Below are 18,163 nucleotides of genomic sequence, written 5' to 3' on the forward strand. Positions count from 1 at the left end.
TTCGGCTGTTCAGGTCCTTAAGATGATTTTCTGGTCTTTATCCCACACAGGGCTTTAGGCTGGGCTTGGTCAGTAGGGACTAGTATCAAGGGTGGGTTTCTGGACCCCACTCCAGGCACAAGTTTCCACCCCTGCTGCCTTACTCCTTCCTCCTTCTGTTTCTCTGTCCTCTCTCCTCTCCAGTCAGGTGCCAACTGCAACTGCCAACTCTGAGCTGGCTTCCCAACATTCTAAACCTGCCTCACACTGTCACAGGGTTCTAGAATGTTCTGGAAGGTACTAGTAGGTTCCAGCTATGTCTCAGGTGACAATGGGTGGCCACCATTTTGTGTTTCAGGCCCTCAGACAGAAGTTCCAGGGGTAGGGAAAATGGCTCCCTGACCCTGCATCAACACTAAAAAGTCTGGTGGTTCCCAAAAAGGAAAAATACTAACAGGGTTTGAGGCAAAAGTGGGACAAAATAAATAATGATGAGGAGGGACCACCCAAAGGGCTGACAGGTCTAACAGCCCCAGAGCAAGAGGCCTCACCATGGGTCTTTCCTCTAATCTGTCCCAGTCTTCTACATCCCCGCTACAACAACGAGTTCTGTAGCCTACAGGCTTATCAATAGTCTGGCTTATTCAGGCTAAACCGCTGACAGTTTTTTTTTTTTACACTTACAAAAGAGGGGATACATACTAGGATTATTTTTGTAAATATCAGTTCTACCCGTCTTGCGATTTTCCAGGGGGCTCATTCCGTGGTGTGATTCTGAAGGCTCTTTCTGGAGATATGCAGGCTTTTCCTGCCCCGTGGAGCTTAGGACTTGGATGGCCTGCACCATCTTTGACTCAAACCTCTGTCCTGCAAACTACAGGAAACACTGCGGAAAGAGGTACCAGTGGTGTGGGCTTCAATCCTGCCAAATTGTGTGTAGCGCCACTTTTGGAATGGAGGAATGGTGTCAAGCCACTTACAAAGGTGCGGATTACATCATTATCATTTGATTACAAGTCCATTCTTGAATAAGATATTGGAGATGGTCTGCTCTGAGACAGAAAGGTGGGGCGACTAGGTTCCTCAGCGTCACTTATAAAAAACTGTTGTACACTGAGTATGCAAAAACATGCAGAGTGAATAATCGGATCATGATCAAGCAGACGTTTCTAAGTGAGTCATCGGACGAGATGACTAAAGTCATCAATGTAAAACAATGGATGTCATTGTATAGAAGTTGATAAGGTCTTCGATAATATTAGGCACAAAAGATTTGCAGCACATGTTGAACTCTCTCGAAAGCTCAGTTATACGCTGGCAAAAACCTAAGCAGAAGGGAGTGTTGATGAATAAATGGGACTCTGAGAAAAATGAAGTGGAATGGTTGTTCCCCATGGACCGGTTCCACAATGTAGTCCATTCAATACGTCCCTGTTTCACAATACTGGCAGGTTAGATAATACCATTTGCAGAGAATACAAAAATCTCTGTGACGGTGACAAACTATACTCACTAATGTCCTTCCTATGGTGTTGTAACAGAAAAAGTAGGTGTCTAGACAGGAAAACACATATCCTTGAATCAAGTCATGCTTACATTGGGCCCTTGTAGACACCTTTCTGGATTTAAAGATTGAAGTGCTTTCAATTTTGCTGACCTAAATATCAGACGGCCTGGGTCATACAAGGAAACTACTTGTTTGACATGAATATCTCAAAATGTAGCCAAAAAGCAAAGATTGTTTCTCTGTCTTTGTCAATCTGGAAAAAGAGCCTGGGTCACAACTCGCACTTCAGAATTGCTTGGCACCAAAAAACAGATATCTACCCCTTAGGCACGCCTTGAGATTGATAGTAACAACAAAGAGGCTCTCGTAGAAGGAACCTCAGCCAAATGATGCAAAAACAGTTAGCTCTCCAAGCCTATGCTGACCACAGAGATGCCACTGGGGATTTGGAAGACAGCTAGAACAGCATCTGCTATCTTCAAAACGTTCACTGTGTAATGCCCAACCCACAGAGAAGCTACAATCTCTAATGTGTCTCACTATCCACAGATTTAGTATATTTTATGGTGCTGGAAAAGGGTGGATCAATAATCATCTTTTTCAATGTTCATTCCAGTGCCCGCCAAGGCCTGAGAAGGGTGCATGTTTTGCAAATGAATGCTGTAGAAAGTGTGAACAGGTATTTCACTTTACTTGTACATGTATGAACAAAACAAATTACAAAGGAGACTATGCAAGAGATATCAACCACCATGCTCATCCTAGGCCCTTACTGGCACATGCATCAAGGATGGCTTATGCGATTCCTTAATTGCGATTATTAAGGAATAGCAATTAAGGAATCGCTAAAGCCTATGTATGTAGGAATCGCTAAAAAAGAGCAATTCCTACAAATCCCTGAATTGCGCCTCACAAATTGCGACTCGCAATTAAGCAATGGCTTCCCATTCGTTCCTATGGGCTATAGGCCCATAGGAATTAATGGGAATTGCATGCGCAATTTGCGAGTACCCATTAGGTACTCGCAAATAGTGCATGCAATTTCAAGGGTGCAAGGGTGTCAAAAGGACACCCTGTGTCACCCCTGAAATTGTAATGTGCACCCATGTTGCGCACACATGCCCCAAGGGCATGTGTTTGTGTAACATGTAACTTTGAAAAATGCACTTTAGAGCATTTTTCATAGTTTTTGCAAATTACCGACCGGTTTGATTTTTCAGTAATTTGTGACCCCTGATAGCGAAATCTCTATTTTAAATTGCTTCTAGCATTGCATTTAAGGAATCGGCATTTGCGATTCCTTAAATGCAATCGCAATTTTTGCATTAGGGATTATGCATCCCAGATGCAAAAATACCGGTCGCAAAGGGGCAGATTCTGAGAATCTGCCCATTTGCGACCGTTTTTTAGTTTCATGCATGGGGCCCTCAATTTCAACGCCTCCTTCAAGCGCCCGCAGAATCTTCAGATTTACTATTTACATTTCAAGTACTATCATTCCCCTTTGTATGTCCCTGGCATGTTTGACTTCATTAAATGTTTTATCTCTCTCAATTATCCTGGAAGTTTCATTGGCACATGTCCTATGTTCCATGAGAACACATAAGTTAATAATTCTCCAGAGTTGCTCCTTCAGTCTCGTATCATGACGACTAGTCAACAAGCGATATTCCGCTAAAACATCCTTGCTTGCCGTTTGTACAATAAATTTTAACATTTTTATCACAGTGAACAGAAATCAACTAAGTCCCACCTAAAGAATGGTTAAATATTTCAGCCACTGTTCCCAACCTGTGCTTCAAACCATGCATCATTTTGTAAATACATCTCTTGCATATCGTTTTTCCACAGCTATGTATTTCCAAGTTGGATACGAGACACTATAAGGCTTGCAGAGAGGCAAAAGGGACTCTCTTTTTTGGATGATTATCCAGCTCTGGGCAGGTGATTATAAGAGGGGACCTCCCATTCTGTGTTCACCCAAGGAATTTGTAGTCCAAGTTCATTTTTTTTAAAAACAATGTATTGCCCTGAACCCTGGAGTCCATCTTCTTGATCCCTCGTCCACCTCTTTAAAGCACAATTGACAATAAGTCTGTGGTACAAGCCCTACATGGACTTGCACAATCTGCAAAAAGGCAAATCTCATTTACTGAATGCACTCTATGCTGCCCTATGACTGCATTCAAGATCTGGGGGATTCGCCAGTGGCGGAACGCAAACTGATGGGCCCCCCTCCAGAATGTGATGAGGGGCACCGAGTCTCCCTTATCTCACAGATCTTCATGGCACAGGAGTGAATAGGGATCTGTGAAGGGCTGGGCCACCGTGCCGCAGGGGCCTTTTTTACGCCACCGGGCATTGCAGCATTGGCTAGCACGCCTAGACACAGCTTTACTGCAGACAACCTCGGTGCAACAACCACTTCTTGATGCGTGTGCTTCAATTCTTATAGCACCAGCATATCACTGTAAGACACTTCAAAGAAGAAGTTGGAGGGGCAGCTGGAACTAAATGTACTAATTTATTTTTCACTGTTCGATACGACCTCCACGTTTTCATTGCAATAATTTCCTTTTCAATGTAATCTTCAAACTGCAGACTAACAAACTCCAGCTTCTGATGCTGTACCGTTGAGTAGACTGTCTTTCCTAGACCTTTATGCTATGCTTCAAACCTTTAAGAACACTTATTCAGTTTAACTAAATCTACAATTAGAATAACTCGATCAAAAGGATGTTTTGACACTTGTATGTTCCACTTGTATGTATGCTTCTCTGCATGCAAACTGCATGCTAAGATAAAGAAAAGCTCACACTTCTATCAGAGATCAGTGGTAACCTAAAAGCTGCTTATTTGTGAAGGAAGTTTTAACTTCTAGGATACAGGATCCAGAGCTGTATGAAAATCCTTATGCGGAACTGCCTTCACCATATTTTACATACGGTGAAGTAAAACAGCCAGATGATTCTCCACCGGCGGAAACCCATCAACAAAAGGCCAATTCCTGCACTACTTACGGATTGTGTGTGCGCCCCACCACCCAAAGCTCGGTCTGACCCTATATGCCTTCCATTACCTCGCTGAAGAGTCCTCCCAAATTTCATCGATGCACACATCCGTCAGCGTTCTGGCGGGAGACTCCAACGAAGACCTTTCCATGGATGGTGGGTTTGCAACTAATGTCGACATATCTTACTCAGCCTCCAATGATACTGCAAACAAGGGAAAGCAAGGAATGGAAGTTAGTCAGGTGGGAGAAAAAACATTTAATTGCAGTTGCTTTTAAAAAATGATTTCACCCAAAAGACAAAAATGCAACCTTTTCTTGAAATACTTTTAAGCAAATACTCAAACTTACAATAAATATGTGATGTTCTTAAAAGATTACTATGCCTTCTTTTTTTATTTATTCAGGAGGACAGGAATATTTGAGATTGCTCAAATATGCATAAAGACAGTGTCCCCGCTGCACACCTGGTTCCATACATGACTCACGAGAGCAAAGCAATAATACGGGTTTAACATGTTTCACTGCGCCTTTCATCAACCATTAATCACAGAGGCGTGTCAGATGCGGATAACATTGCAGCAATATAACATGGCGGCAATGAACATCTCAACATTGACCTAGCCAGAACCAAAAATAATACAATGCATTGCCAAATGTGGCATTTTCACTCTGCAATTCATAATTTGGGCACTACATCTGCTGATGAAGCTACCCTGTGCTGCATTCTAGAATTCAACATTATACATAAAGGGGGCATGCACCATAAAAAGGATTCGCATAAAACAAATAAAAATAAGGAATAATTTATACATATTTAATGTTCTTCTAAGTGCATAATAGGGCATATACTTTTTTTTAAATTGCTAGGAGTAGTGGTTTTGTTTAACAAGGTTATTTTTTTAATACCAAAACGCCACTATTAAAAGTAATCAAATTAAAACCTAAATCAGTTTAAGGCCTTCTAATCCTTGAATGAGCACATCAAATAGGATAGATAGGTAGATGGGTATAAACATGCATTCTTACAGTGCACCCCTGTGTGTGCTCCTCTGCAGCCCGCAGCAGCATGTGCACAGCAGTCTGACAGCACAGCTACATAAGAATCTGGTGATGAGCCTGTGATGTCAGAGCTTCCTGCCTTGGCATTGGCCCGGCCCGTCAGCCCACAGGACCATCTCCCTTATATGGGAGCTCGCCTGTCATCGGCCGCTGCTTCCTGTTTGCGGTCCACAAGCCTATGACAATCCCTGCCAGGAGCCCACCGGGGACACGCCCCGCCCACGGCAGCTGGGAAGCGCTCCCAGCCGGCGAGGTTACTGCCGGGCACACGAGCCCGGGCTATGGAGCAGAGGGATCTACCATAAGATCTTTGGATCGGCTCCACTCATTACAGATCTCTGCACGCATTGCGGATACCGCGGTCACTGTCAGTCACGAGGACGGATGAGAGATCAGGCGTTACCATGGCATCTGACCATCACTCAGCCGGCTCTATGTACAATGATGCGGCAGCGGCGCCCTGCATAAGGATCTCATGGGTTCCTATTGTACTGTAATAAACTATATGGCGCCTGCCGAAGCCTTTGTTGGGTCCTACAACACCTTAGCTACTCCGTACGTATCCTATACATAGTGCCTCGTTGCATCAGCAGGTCCTCGAGGTGCTCTAACACTCTTCGCGTTCCTGAGTCCCAGGGGTGAAAGATGGCTGGTGGGAGTTCGATCTTAAGCCATGAAGCTGCGTGCCTAACGTGAGTCCACTCAGGCCGGATCCATCTCACATTTTCAGGATATCCACGAGATACATACATTATATACAATAAACCTGAATGAGACACATTTGCATAGGGTGTGGTTATCCAGAAAAGGTGACATGGATCCATCCCTGACGGTATTGGGGAGAAGATATTAACTAGAGTTTGTTGTCGATTTCCGGATTTATGGGTGAAGGCACGTTGAGAAGTGTGGGGGGGGGGAGGGGAGAGAAAGAGGAGAGAGAGGGAGAGATAAAGCTCCAGAGAACTGTAGGGCAAGGACAGCCTTGAGCAGAACGGTCCCCAGTCTGCTGTCCTGCTGCTGTCTCGCCAGCTGCTTTACTCCCTACTCCTTCTGCACACCCAGATCAATCTGATCAGAGACCTCGAAGGTGGAGAATTCAACAACCTACGAGGACAGTAGGAGAAGCCCGGCTGGCTGCTTTGGTCTTCCGCACTCTGGGTGCCCTCCGGAAGTTTTTTAGTAGTATTTCAGAATGCGCCTTTTGAAAACGGGGCGCATCGTCATCAGGTGCCTTGTGCACCAAGAATAGTCCCTTAAAGGGAATTCTTTGTCGGTAACTACAGGGTAAGACAGTAGACAGAACCTGCTTGGACAGCGTAAACTGCGAATCACTCGTCACGCCCAGACATTTGGTTGACAAAGCCAGGTATGGGGTGGCGCTCAATTGTAAGAGTCCAGCCAAAGGTCTGAACCGCTATTGACAATAAATGCCTCTGTCTTTTCGTCGTTAAGTTTCAACTTATTGCTGTCCGGCCAGATACAAACAAAACACATGTTCTGATGGGGCGTGGTATGATTGCATTATATACCCCCATTCCAATCACCTATTAATCTTTCTTTTTTCTACCAGCTAGAAATTGTTACACTTCTTTCTCTTCTCTAGTATGAAGGCCCATGCTACAGAAAGCAACTCGGGTCAAAAGCCCTGCCATTTTGTGTTGCATGTGCTATAAGCTACATTACGTCTAAAAACCGTGTTGTACAAGACTGGAATCAAACAGTGAAAACAAGACTTGGGGCACATTTCTTCACTACTTGACAACGAACATTAAATGGATTCATGCTACCCAAGAAAGCTCCTCGCGTAAGTGCTCACTCAGTACAGTACATTTATTGTATGTTTCTACTCTCCAAATAACAGCATCAAAAATGTTCTACATAAAGGGGAAAATGCCTATTTTGCACCCAGTGTAATATGGGCAACATAAATGCAGTTAGAATACAATATACGAGTTACCAGGCCCTTTTCAGAGAGCAGCCTAGTAACGCATCCTCAGATTTTCACTTTCTAACTTTAGGCATCTAAATTAGCAATTGGTCAACAATTGACTGTGTCAAAATGATGAGGCGCACCACAAAAAGTTCAAGAATTACACTTATTAAAGCATGCATTTTCAACCAAGTGTAAGGTATTGTCAAATATTAAGGACAATATAAAAAAATTGATCTTCAGTGGCATGCAATAATAAATTGCATATGGGAAATTGTTGTCTCCAACCACACTGGCTATCTGGAAACTGGTGAATGGTCAAACTTCAAACACATTAGCAACATATTGGTATTACAACAACTATTGCATCAAGGTCTCTCACACAGGGATTACAAAACAAAGTAAACACGCTGGCCCTTATCTGACCTAGACAGTTTATAGCAATAGTACACCGACTGGCATTGAGTGTATTGGGACATCTATTTTGCAAGACTTTTTGTGCAATCAAGTCAAACACTGTAACAGAAACACACTTTTTGGGAACTCTGTATGTAGAGCAAATGTGAGCAAAACAAGGGTCAAACCTTATGTAAATATCAGGATTAGGCCCGTTGGTTTTAGGCAAGGTAAATATAGTTGAAGATAAGGTTGTACACATTCCTATAAGTAAAAGAAAAGGTATGCATCACTTATGACTGCAATCATCAAGTGAAGGCCTGGAGTACTGAAGATGTGTCCCTTTCTCCTTTGCTTTTCCCCCCCCGACTTAGACCTTGCAAGATTATGTCTCATACATCTTTACCTCTGCTCATCTCCTCCTGCCCTCAACGATGAAGACTAGCCATGCATTACCATAGGTCCTTTACAGCAGTGTTTCATGGTGCAATTCCTGCTCTATCACCACACACCCTAACATGGCCTCATAATCCACAGAACCAAATTCACCACTACAAGATCTGAGCTTCTTCTTAGCCTCCAGGCAGGACACCACACAGTTCCTATATCGGTGAGGCTTAACCCACACCTTTCTCTCGTCTGCTGGAGCTTCAAATTTGTCTACCCATCAGACAAGATAACAGTACTATGAGGCCACACAAGTGCCAGAGCCAAAGTCAATCTCTATCAACAATTTCATGCAACAAAAGTCAGAAAGCCTTGTTCACTGTTGTGTATTGAGGAAGGAATAACCAACGGCGGGTGGGATTAAAAACGGCAGTGTTGACTTCCACAGTACGAGAAACAGACTACCACAGTGCCGAGATTGTTACTTCCTTGCTTAGACTAAAGATGGCCAGCTCAAAATTGGCAGAATTCAGCCACAAAGTTTTGATTCCATTCCAATTTCAAGTGCTCTGATGCAGAGAGCTTTGATGAACTCTTAAGCCACCTCTCAAGTAGCATCAAACATATGCCATTTAGATTATTTTCTAAGGTGTGAAGGAAGAAGGGACTGGGTGGCTGGACCTTCAAAAAAACATTCTGCTCCAAGAACAAAGTGGCCTCTAAAAGAGAGGCCTAGCACTCTTTAAAAAGAAGGATATCGTGTATGTGGCCTTCAAATCAGAAGGTCCCAAGAGGTCTGTATATGTCTGCAACTACTAAAGAAAAAAATATAACAGTGTCAGGCAAGCTTTCCTATCAAACTCTGTGTGGGCCGCCAAAGGGAAGACAAAGATTTCCCACTGGAAATCACATTTTCAATGTTGAAACAAGATGTTCCTGTGATTTGGGAAAGAAAGGATTCATGAGAAACTCGTCCCAAAGCACAATAGCCACTTCAAAACCTCCAGGGGCTCACTGAAGAGAAAAAAAATCCTTGTTAGCAACATTTTTAAGTGAAGATGGGTGGAGGACTGAAGCACTTCTTTAGTTACTTTGGTGCTAAAGTGACTGAGTACTCCAGCACAAAGTATTTTTTTCAGCAATGGCATAGATATGGCTTGTGTGGGCAAATTGTCTCTTTACACGGTCCATGGGCCTGAATTCCTCATTCATTTGGGTAGGCAACCACAAAATTGTAAAGAAGACAGCCAAAAGGTACGATAGAGCCATCTATCTTGAATACTAGGCCATGAGATTTGGATAAAACCAAGACTCTTCTTTCGTTTGTTATTTTCAATAGCGTCATTACATATTTTCAACACAGGACCAATGCTCCCTCCATCATTTAGGAATAAGTCAAAGGAGAAGCTGGAGTCTGAAACTCTAAAACGACCTTCAGATTGTACTTACGTTTGCCTCGAGTGCACCTCTCTTAAGACCTTGTAAATGTGGCCAGTGCAGGTCTGTTTGAGCGTCCTTCAAACAATCATCTCATCCTTCACTAACCGCATCGGCTTACATTTTGGGTCTGATGGTTGTGGGAGTACACAATCTTTCAGAAATGACTGTACGATTTTCTTAAACAACCGATTGTCTGTGACAGGACTGTGAAGACCGATAGACAAGTACGATGTGGGTTAATGTTCAAGGGTGCTTGGCCATGTTATGGGTGCTGGAAAGTACAGTTCTGAATTACCCCCAAGAAGTGATTTAAATATTTCCGTGATTTTTTAAACAAAGGAGATGTCAGAGTTATAAAAAAAAAAAAAAAAAAAAAAAAAAAAAAAGGAATCAGAAAGTGAAAGAATGTTCGCAGGTTGTTAGTCCGTGAAAACTATCAGGTGTCATTTCATCATTTTGCAACAAACAGGTAATCAGCAACTGTGAAACCCTCTCCCAAAGCACAGTTTCACTGACTGGTTGTACACAGCTCAGACAGGCAGGCAGCACTACAGTATAGGGACTTGTCCTTTTGACATACATCACCAGGATTAAATGTGACAAATGTTAATCCATGGTAGAAGGGACTTTTGCAAGCTTCACTGATAGCCTAGAACTCCTTACTTACTCTATTTACAGCTTGGTCGTACTCCATAAGAGTATTCCTGTAGGTAAAAAGACCTATACTGCTCCATGGTCTTTAGTCATGCAGCTCAAGCTGTCCTGCGGCTGATAACGAAATAAACGTATCATGTCATACTGATGCATGCCATGTGACCTATCCCTAAAATGGAGATACCTAGGGGACGGGAGTGAGGGTGAATTACAGTTCTTGGCAGTGCTTAAGAGATGCTGATGTCAGTTGTATGTTTTAGCCGCTATCAACTATTCCAAAAGGGAAATCTAATATATAAAAGTAATAGCCATCTTTTAAAATTTATTGCAAACTACTGTTCATGCTACACTACTAATAATTTCAAAACTGTTCAAATATTGAACTTAATTTGCTGAATTCTGATTTCTTGGATTATGTTACTTTCTTTAGTATTGGGCACGTCTGTCTTTGGTATCACTTCACACCATTGTGAAGAGTCATAAATGGGTGACGCTCAAACTGCACTAGATGTCACTGGCAGTGAAGTTGTCATAGATAGTGGTCTGGTTACGAGAAGTGAAAAGAGAGAATTATCTATCTTTATATTAGAAAGAAAACTGGTACTTTACGTATCAATGGTAGGACATTTCCAAATCGGGAGTGGGGGCAGGTGTGGTTGAAGTTTCCACAAGAGGATAAAACCGATTGATTTTGTAGACTTTAACACAATTATGACCCATTTTTAACATCAATTCTGTGGAAACTACTCTTCTCAGTTATTTCTAGATATCTCCCAATGGAGTTTTCTGATGAAAGGATTTCTGGCCAGGGAAAATTGAAATGTGCTCATAACAGGGGTGTTGAAATTGTTAAATAATTGTCTCACAAAACCAAGATGCTAAAATTATATAGGAAGCTGTTTGGTTCAATAACCGGTCCCTTTTACTGAGGCTGAGGAACCCTCAGGTGAAAAGACAGCTATGGTTTGACCAACGTAATCCAACATGGTATGGATGTTTGAGGGGCACCACCAGTGCCCCCCAGGTCTCATAGCGGAAGCCGACAGGGGCCTGCAAGGGGCCCCCAAAGTCCCTTTCCAACAGCCTTTTCATGGCATTCGGGCCGCGATTAAAAGGCTGTCAGAAAGGACATCGTAACCCCTACAGCGTTGCCTGCACAGGCACTACCTCTGTTGTAGGGAATACGATCCGACCAACGGCCAGACCAGCTCCTTGAGCCCGTCAGAAGCGACGGTCGGTCCATCCCTCCGACTGATTCGGTCAGATCGACTGTATCATAAAGCAGCGGTCCGACAGCTCTACTGGATGTCGGTTGGACACCCATCGGCGGCCTGTTGGAGGTGGCCTGACCAACATCCTGAGGCCCCTAGTATCTAAAAAATGAATGAAAAAAGAAACATTGAGGTCAGATGTATGTAATCCGAGGGGGCCTGCAAGAAAGTCTAATAGATTTTATGCTGTATAGACTTGTCCGGTGAGCAATATAAGGAGTTTCTAATTCGCATGGGGTCATCCTGTTTAGGAGAGAGAATGCAGGGGCAGTCACTTAGTGCTCCAAGAAAGAAACAGGAAGGAAAGAGAACTGTCTATCCTATGTGGACCCTAGAGACACAGCCAGGGAGGGGCTTGATAGTGCTACTAAATAGTACAGAGGAGTCAAAAAAGGGGGGAGGAAAACGCGGGCTTTTGCAATTAGGTCCAGCATACATGCCCATTAAACTATGTAAACACAATTAGTATGCAGTTCCTATCAAAAAGAAAAGGACGGGTCGTAACTGTGGGATGAAAATTAGTAAAGGCAGGAGAGGAATCTCCTTGTTGGAAAAAGACCCTCACACACCCAACAAGTAGGTGTCTTGCTTCATCATCGGGTCTGAAACATGTCGATCTCATTTCATAAGCGTAGAAATTCACAACATTAAGTGATTATACGCGATTTTTTCATTTTAATTAGGGGAGTAGCCAACTTCATTAAAATAGTTTTGATCGGACTATCTTTCCCTATTTTAAACTCCACTTCACATTCCACATTTACCTACACAACACTAGGACCCTCACTCACACATCACCCATCGGCCTTGGAATAAAGATCTCTGTTAAGTAGGCCCCATCACGGGCGCCTGATCGGGCATTGCAGCGCCGGCCCGAGTAGGAGCAGACCCGATGATGAAGCAAGACACCTACTTGTTGGGTGTGTGAGAGGGTCTTTTTTCAACAAGGAGATTCCTCTCCTATCTTTACTAATTTTCATCCCACAGTTACGACCCGTCATTTTCTTTTTGATAGGAACTGCATACTAATTGTGTTTACACTACTAAATAGTACATCTGGTTAAAAAGAAGGGAGAAGCCTTAGTCTTCAGGAAATAAAATGATAATCTATCGGCAGAATCCCAGAGGGACCTGAATTATGTGGCTGCGGTTTACTGTAGCGATGAGCCTTGCAGCAGGCTGAAACAAGGAAAGACCAGTGCTGGACTGGCCGTAGCAGGCACCGGGCGTTTTCCTGGTGCGCCAGAAGGGTGGGGGGCCGGTTTTGGACCGGTGGGGGCCAATTTTGGTACAAAGGGCCGGTTTTGTAGCAGTGCTGCAATATCGGCCCCCTGTAACAAAAGCACAAACGCAATAGCAGTGTATCCCACCAGCAGACCCCCTGCGGCCAGTCCGAGTTAATTGGTAGGGCTGGTTTGCGTTCCCAGTCCGGCCATGGGAAAGACAAATGGTTGCATAACTTACTGTGAGGGTCAGAGGGCATGTGGAACGTAATCACTTAAAGGCCAGTGGCATGCTGCCTCAGGAGGTGTCCAAATTTAGGTGATTAAGAAGGCAGAAATTGCATATCTGGATGTGCTGCCAGGGAGGCTAGAAAATAAATGCACCCTGAAATGCACGGAGACACGGGGAGTTACAACCGGCTCATGAACGCGGTCTAATACGCATAACTTGTACTTTCATGTCTGAGACAGTAAAACAAGAATTCTTAATCAAGGTAGCTCACATCTGGAGGCCCCTTTTTAAAGGTCTTCTTGCATTTTTCGACTTTAGAGCTGGGGAACAGGTTCAAGTCTCCACATCAGCTCAACATCCTCTGATTCGGAGCAAATTACTAAATCTCCCCGTGCCTAAAAAATAAATCTGACCTAGCGTAATGTAACTGGTGCTCCTATAAGGCGCTGCAATAGTTTTGGGTCGAGTTTGCGCTGTATAAAACAAACTGCAAAACAATGCCATGCAGTTGCTAAAACAACTATCTAAAGTTTTGTTTTCTGTCACATGTAACTTACTTCGATTGTCTATGTGAAAACATTTATAAATGGGTTAATTTGGGGAGAAGCCAGATTTTTATACTCAACAGCTTGGGAGGGGGAGCAGCTCTATATTTCATTGTTACAATATCGCTATCTTTGCTAAATAAACGTTTCATACTTCAAGTAGACTTGTAGCCACTTTTTCTTCCACAATACAAGCTTATAAACAAAGAAAAATGTCAGAGACTTTGAGCAACTGTCCTACTCTAATAAAGGGAGGAAGAGGAAACATAAAAATTCCCTCTCAAACAAAGAAGTCTAGGTAAATGTTAACATATATTTTTTGCGCACTTACTGTGAAGCAGGGGTAGCTCCTCCATTAGAGCGGAAGAATGTCGCCCCATTAACTAAAAAATGCCACCAAAAGCCCCAGAGATTAAAAATAAAATGGTAATAATGTTAATTTATTACCATTTTATTGTTCACCCACCCATCTCGAACCCTCAGGACGGTGCGGGGCTTGCTGAATGGCAGCAGCAGGTAGGAGGGTGGACTGCCTGAACACTTCAGTTCAAAGTGTGCATGTCCCTTTGGCCAGCCGCTTGCAATGGCCAGCCAGACATGCGCACTTTGAAACCTCTCTAACTCAGTTGTATCAAGACAGCTGGGTTAGAACAGGCACAGGCCTCCAGTGCCCTCTGGAGTGCCAAGAGAGGCCGCTCCCTCCAATCCTGGTGCTTCGCTCATGCTGGCTGATAGCATGAGAACAGCACCAGGACTGGTTAAGGGAGTTGGCTTGGACCCACGCTAAACACCTGACTGCAGCAGGAGGACTACATCCAGCGACGAGGAGGACATGTTGTGCATGTACGGTAAGTGTATTTTTATTATTTTATTTGTGGCGTGATAGTGAACAACTACCCACCACCCATGTGCCTGCCCCACCACTTCTCATAGATGCCAGCAGACACTGCTATGAATGTTTATATGTACATTCATTTTAGAATAAGAGTCTAACACTGGTATTTTTACTGTTGGTAACAGGTGTAACTGCAGAATACTCCCTCCCTTCTTCATGAAGAACCTGGAACACAGTGCGGTGGTTTGAATCTCACGTTTATAAATATTTTCCAGACAGGGGACATGGATCCTACCTTTCAGATTTCTGAACCAGTTTGGATTGATTCACTTTCAAATGCTTTTTTTCCTGGCTGTTTATCAGACACAGCCTTTGTGCAAGGTGATGACTTTCACAGACAGTAGCAATGATCCTGGCTCCAAGCAAGAGTTTCGGTCAGTTTCAGTAAAAAAAACAGTGTCTCTGAGACAGAACAAAAAGGGCTGGTCAAACTAATGATTCAAAAAACACAATACGCTGCCAAAACCTCTTTATGTGAGAAACTCGCAGCATTCTCTCGTGAATTACTAAGATTCATTCATGTGGACCAAGATCGTACATTGAAGAGAAGCCTTGTGCGCAATTCTACAAGCCAAGTTAACCCTTCGGAACTAGGGGCCTTATGTATGAACACATTTTCCCATAGAGACAGAATGGGCAAAACCCTTTGATACATCTGGCCCCGAGTGAGGATCACAGCAAAGGTCTAGAAACTGCCACTTCAGGACTAATTTCAATGTTTGGCAGTAATAAGACAACGAAACGGCACTCAACGGATTTCTTTTACACTTAAAAATGAGACAGAAAGGCAAAATGCTGGCTTTAATTGTATCTTTTGCAGAATGGCCACATCATCTCTGCTTCTAGTTCTCAAGACAAGATATTTTTCTCTCAAATTGAAAGGCGTCGAGGTTGCCAGCATAATTCACATTACATCATTATCCAGTGGGAGACGATGCTTAATGATGTAAAACAAACCAGCCCTTGTTTTGCTAAGACCTTTCACACTGAACGCCAGCTCGTGCCTCCAAACAATCCATGACCTGGGGGCTAGCATAACAGGCAGTTAAGAACAATGGCTGCTTTGATGCTTTAGCACAATTTCAAGACTCGAAATAATCTCTGTAAGGCTACATATTGAATTCCTGGTGGTCTGCGTTATTCCTATACAGTCCATTAGATAGCTCCTCAACGAACAATCCGAATGTGTTTTGATTTTAGATCTCACCTGTTTGTATACGTAAAATCATTAAAAACAAGTACACTGAAAAAGGAACCTATTCTCACAATTCATATACGGCTCACAGTATTTAGCTTACAAAGTAAAAACGGGAGCACGCCCCGGTTGCTGCCATTTGCGAAATACAATGCACATTTCAGGACACGTGCAAAAGCACGCCTACTACAGCCTAGGGCCGCACTACACCCTATGTAAAATGTAACCAGATCTTTTCAGCCAATGAAAACACGGTGATTCATCCTGTCGCCACGTGACGTCCCGCCTCGCGCGCCACCTGGGCGCGTGCTCGGAGAGGTTACTGCAGGACACTCGGCTGCCACCATGCTGCAGCGCTGAGGGAGGCAGGAGTAAATTATAGACCGGGAATAAAACCGAGGCAGCCGCTCTCGGCTCCCATCTGAGCATCCAGAAGCACCTATCCATGCATATTCAAATTTCAGTCTGCGTTCCACCATGCACGATTTTAAAATGAGGCTCTTAAAATTAGAACAGACCTCGGCTGCGAACACTAGTCCAGCAGAAAGAACATCTCCATCACATTAAATAAATTAAATCAGACAGGCGGTAGTCTGGACACAATAATCTATTGTATGCATATATGTAAATATTTATTCTGATGCAATACTGGCAGAAGCTGCAGTGTGCTCTGCAGGGAATAGCAGGTTAGAAACCGCCGTGTCTCCTACAGGGAGTAACGCTGTGGTTTTATGTGTTTCCACCACTGTGCATAAAACAGGAGGGTTGAAACCGCTTTCCACCCACCTGCCAGTCCCCGGGGGAGGGCTTGTCATCTGAGTGATGATGCAGACGGAAGGCGGGAAGGAAGCCATAGGGCGGGGGTGGGGCGCAGTGAGATTAGGCGTTGCAATTTGGGAAAATTAAACCGGATGCTAGATGAAAATGAATGAATGAATGAAAATACATTTGTACAGCGCGATTGCTGCCCTGAGGCGTCCAAGCGCTAGGGGAACCAGCAGGGTGTAATGAGACTATCAGAGACTAGGAAGAAGCTGGGGGGGCTGAGAAGATTACGGGGATTTGAATAGATGGGTTTTTAATTGCTTGCGGAAAGAGGCAAGGTTCGGATTCGATCTCAGGGTAGGGGGGAGGGTGTTCCAGATTTTTGAGGCGTTAAGGGTGAACATTCTTCCACCTGCTCTAGATCTCTTGATTCTGGGGATTGTTGCCATGAAGGCCTGGCTGGAACGTAGTTCACGGCCCGGATGGTATTGGCTGACTAGGCTACGCAAGAGTTTTGGACCCGAGTCCCAGAAGGCCTGGTGGGCAATGCACATTGCCTTAAAGGTCACTCTTTTCGCACTGGTAGCCAATGAAGGCTAGTCAGTGCCTCTCTAACTGAGGCTCTTCGTGGGATTTGCAGTAAGGTGCGGGCCGCACAGTTCTGCACCAGTTGCAACCTGTTTAAAGAGTACTCCGGGGCTCCTAGGTAGAGGACGTTGTTTGAGTCCAGGCGTGATTGTATTAAGCCCTGAATAGCTGTTTGTTTGGCCTCCATTGGGAGCAGGGGTAGGACCTTCTTCAATGTTCGAAGAAGTCCAAAGCAGGTGGCGGAGAGCTTTGTGGCCTGGGTGTTGAGGGTAAGGTTCTTGTCTAGCCACACCCCTAGGCTTTTGATGTTATCTTTTGGGGCCGGGGGGGGGCCTAGACAGGTGGGCCATAGTGATTTGAAGAGGGTCGGGTCAGTCGGGCCTAGTAGCATGAGCTCAGTCTTGTCCCCATTCAACTTCAGTGAGGATAGCGTCATCCAGGACTTCACCTCCTCCAGACATTTGGTCAGACCCCCCGATGGAGAAGGTTGGGCTTCCTGCGCTAAGGAGACCACCAGCTGTGTGTCGTCCGCATAGGAAATGATCTTAACTCCATACGGACGAACTACGTCAGCCAGTGGCCTCATATAGATATTAAAAAGCGCAGGGCTTAAAGAGGATCCCTGGGGGACTCCACACTTCATCGGTATGCTGGAGGAGACGGTTTGTGCGTCAAACACCTGGAATGACCTGTCACCTAGGAAGGATTTTATCCAGAGCCATGCCTTATCCGCAATGCCGACGCTTGCCATACGGTTCAGTAAGGTGTTATGACTGACCGTATCAAACGCCGCACTGAGATCAAGAAGGACCACTGCCACTGATCCTCCTTGATCGATGATTTTTCTGGACTCCTCGACGACCATAAGGAGGGCAGACTCTGTTCCATGCTTTGGCCTGAATCCTGTCTGTGTAGGGTCTAATAGCAGATTGCTTTCCAGGTAGTTGACCAGTTGGAGATTGATGTGTTTCTCCGCGATTTTACTGACCCATGGGAGTAGTGAGATCGGGCGGTAGTTGGCAAAGTCCGAGGGGTCCAAATGAGGCTTCTTTATTAATGCTCGGACCATTGCCTTTTTCCAGGC

The 18,163-nt window shown here is 44.3% G+C and overlaps 1 protein-coding gene across 1 annotated transcript in view; it reads right to left on the bottom strand.

Moving 5' to 3' along the window:
• ACSBG2 (acyl-CoA synthetase bubblegum family member 2) overlaps positions 1–18,163 on the bottom strand; it is an 88,080-nt gene that overhangs the window by 64,526 nt on the left and 5,391 nt on the right. Inside the window, exon 2 of the mRNA XM_085638032.1 lies at positions 4,566–4,701. Within this exon, the coding sequence (XP_085494158.1) occupies positions 4,566–4,678 (113 nt within the window). The 5' untranslated portion in view covers positions 4,679–4,701. The remainder of the gene's footprint in view (positions 1–4,565; positions 4,702–18,163) is intronic.

The sequence above is a fragment of the Triturus cristatus genome, chromosome 12 (genome assembly GCF_964204655.1).
Source record: "Triturus cristatus chromosome 12, aTriCri1.1, whole genome shotgun sequence".
NCBI classification, from domain to species: Eukaryota; Metazoa; Chordata; class Amphibia; order Caudata; family Salamandridae; genus Triturus; species Triturus cristatus.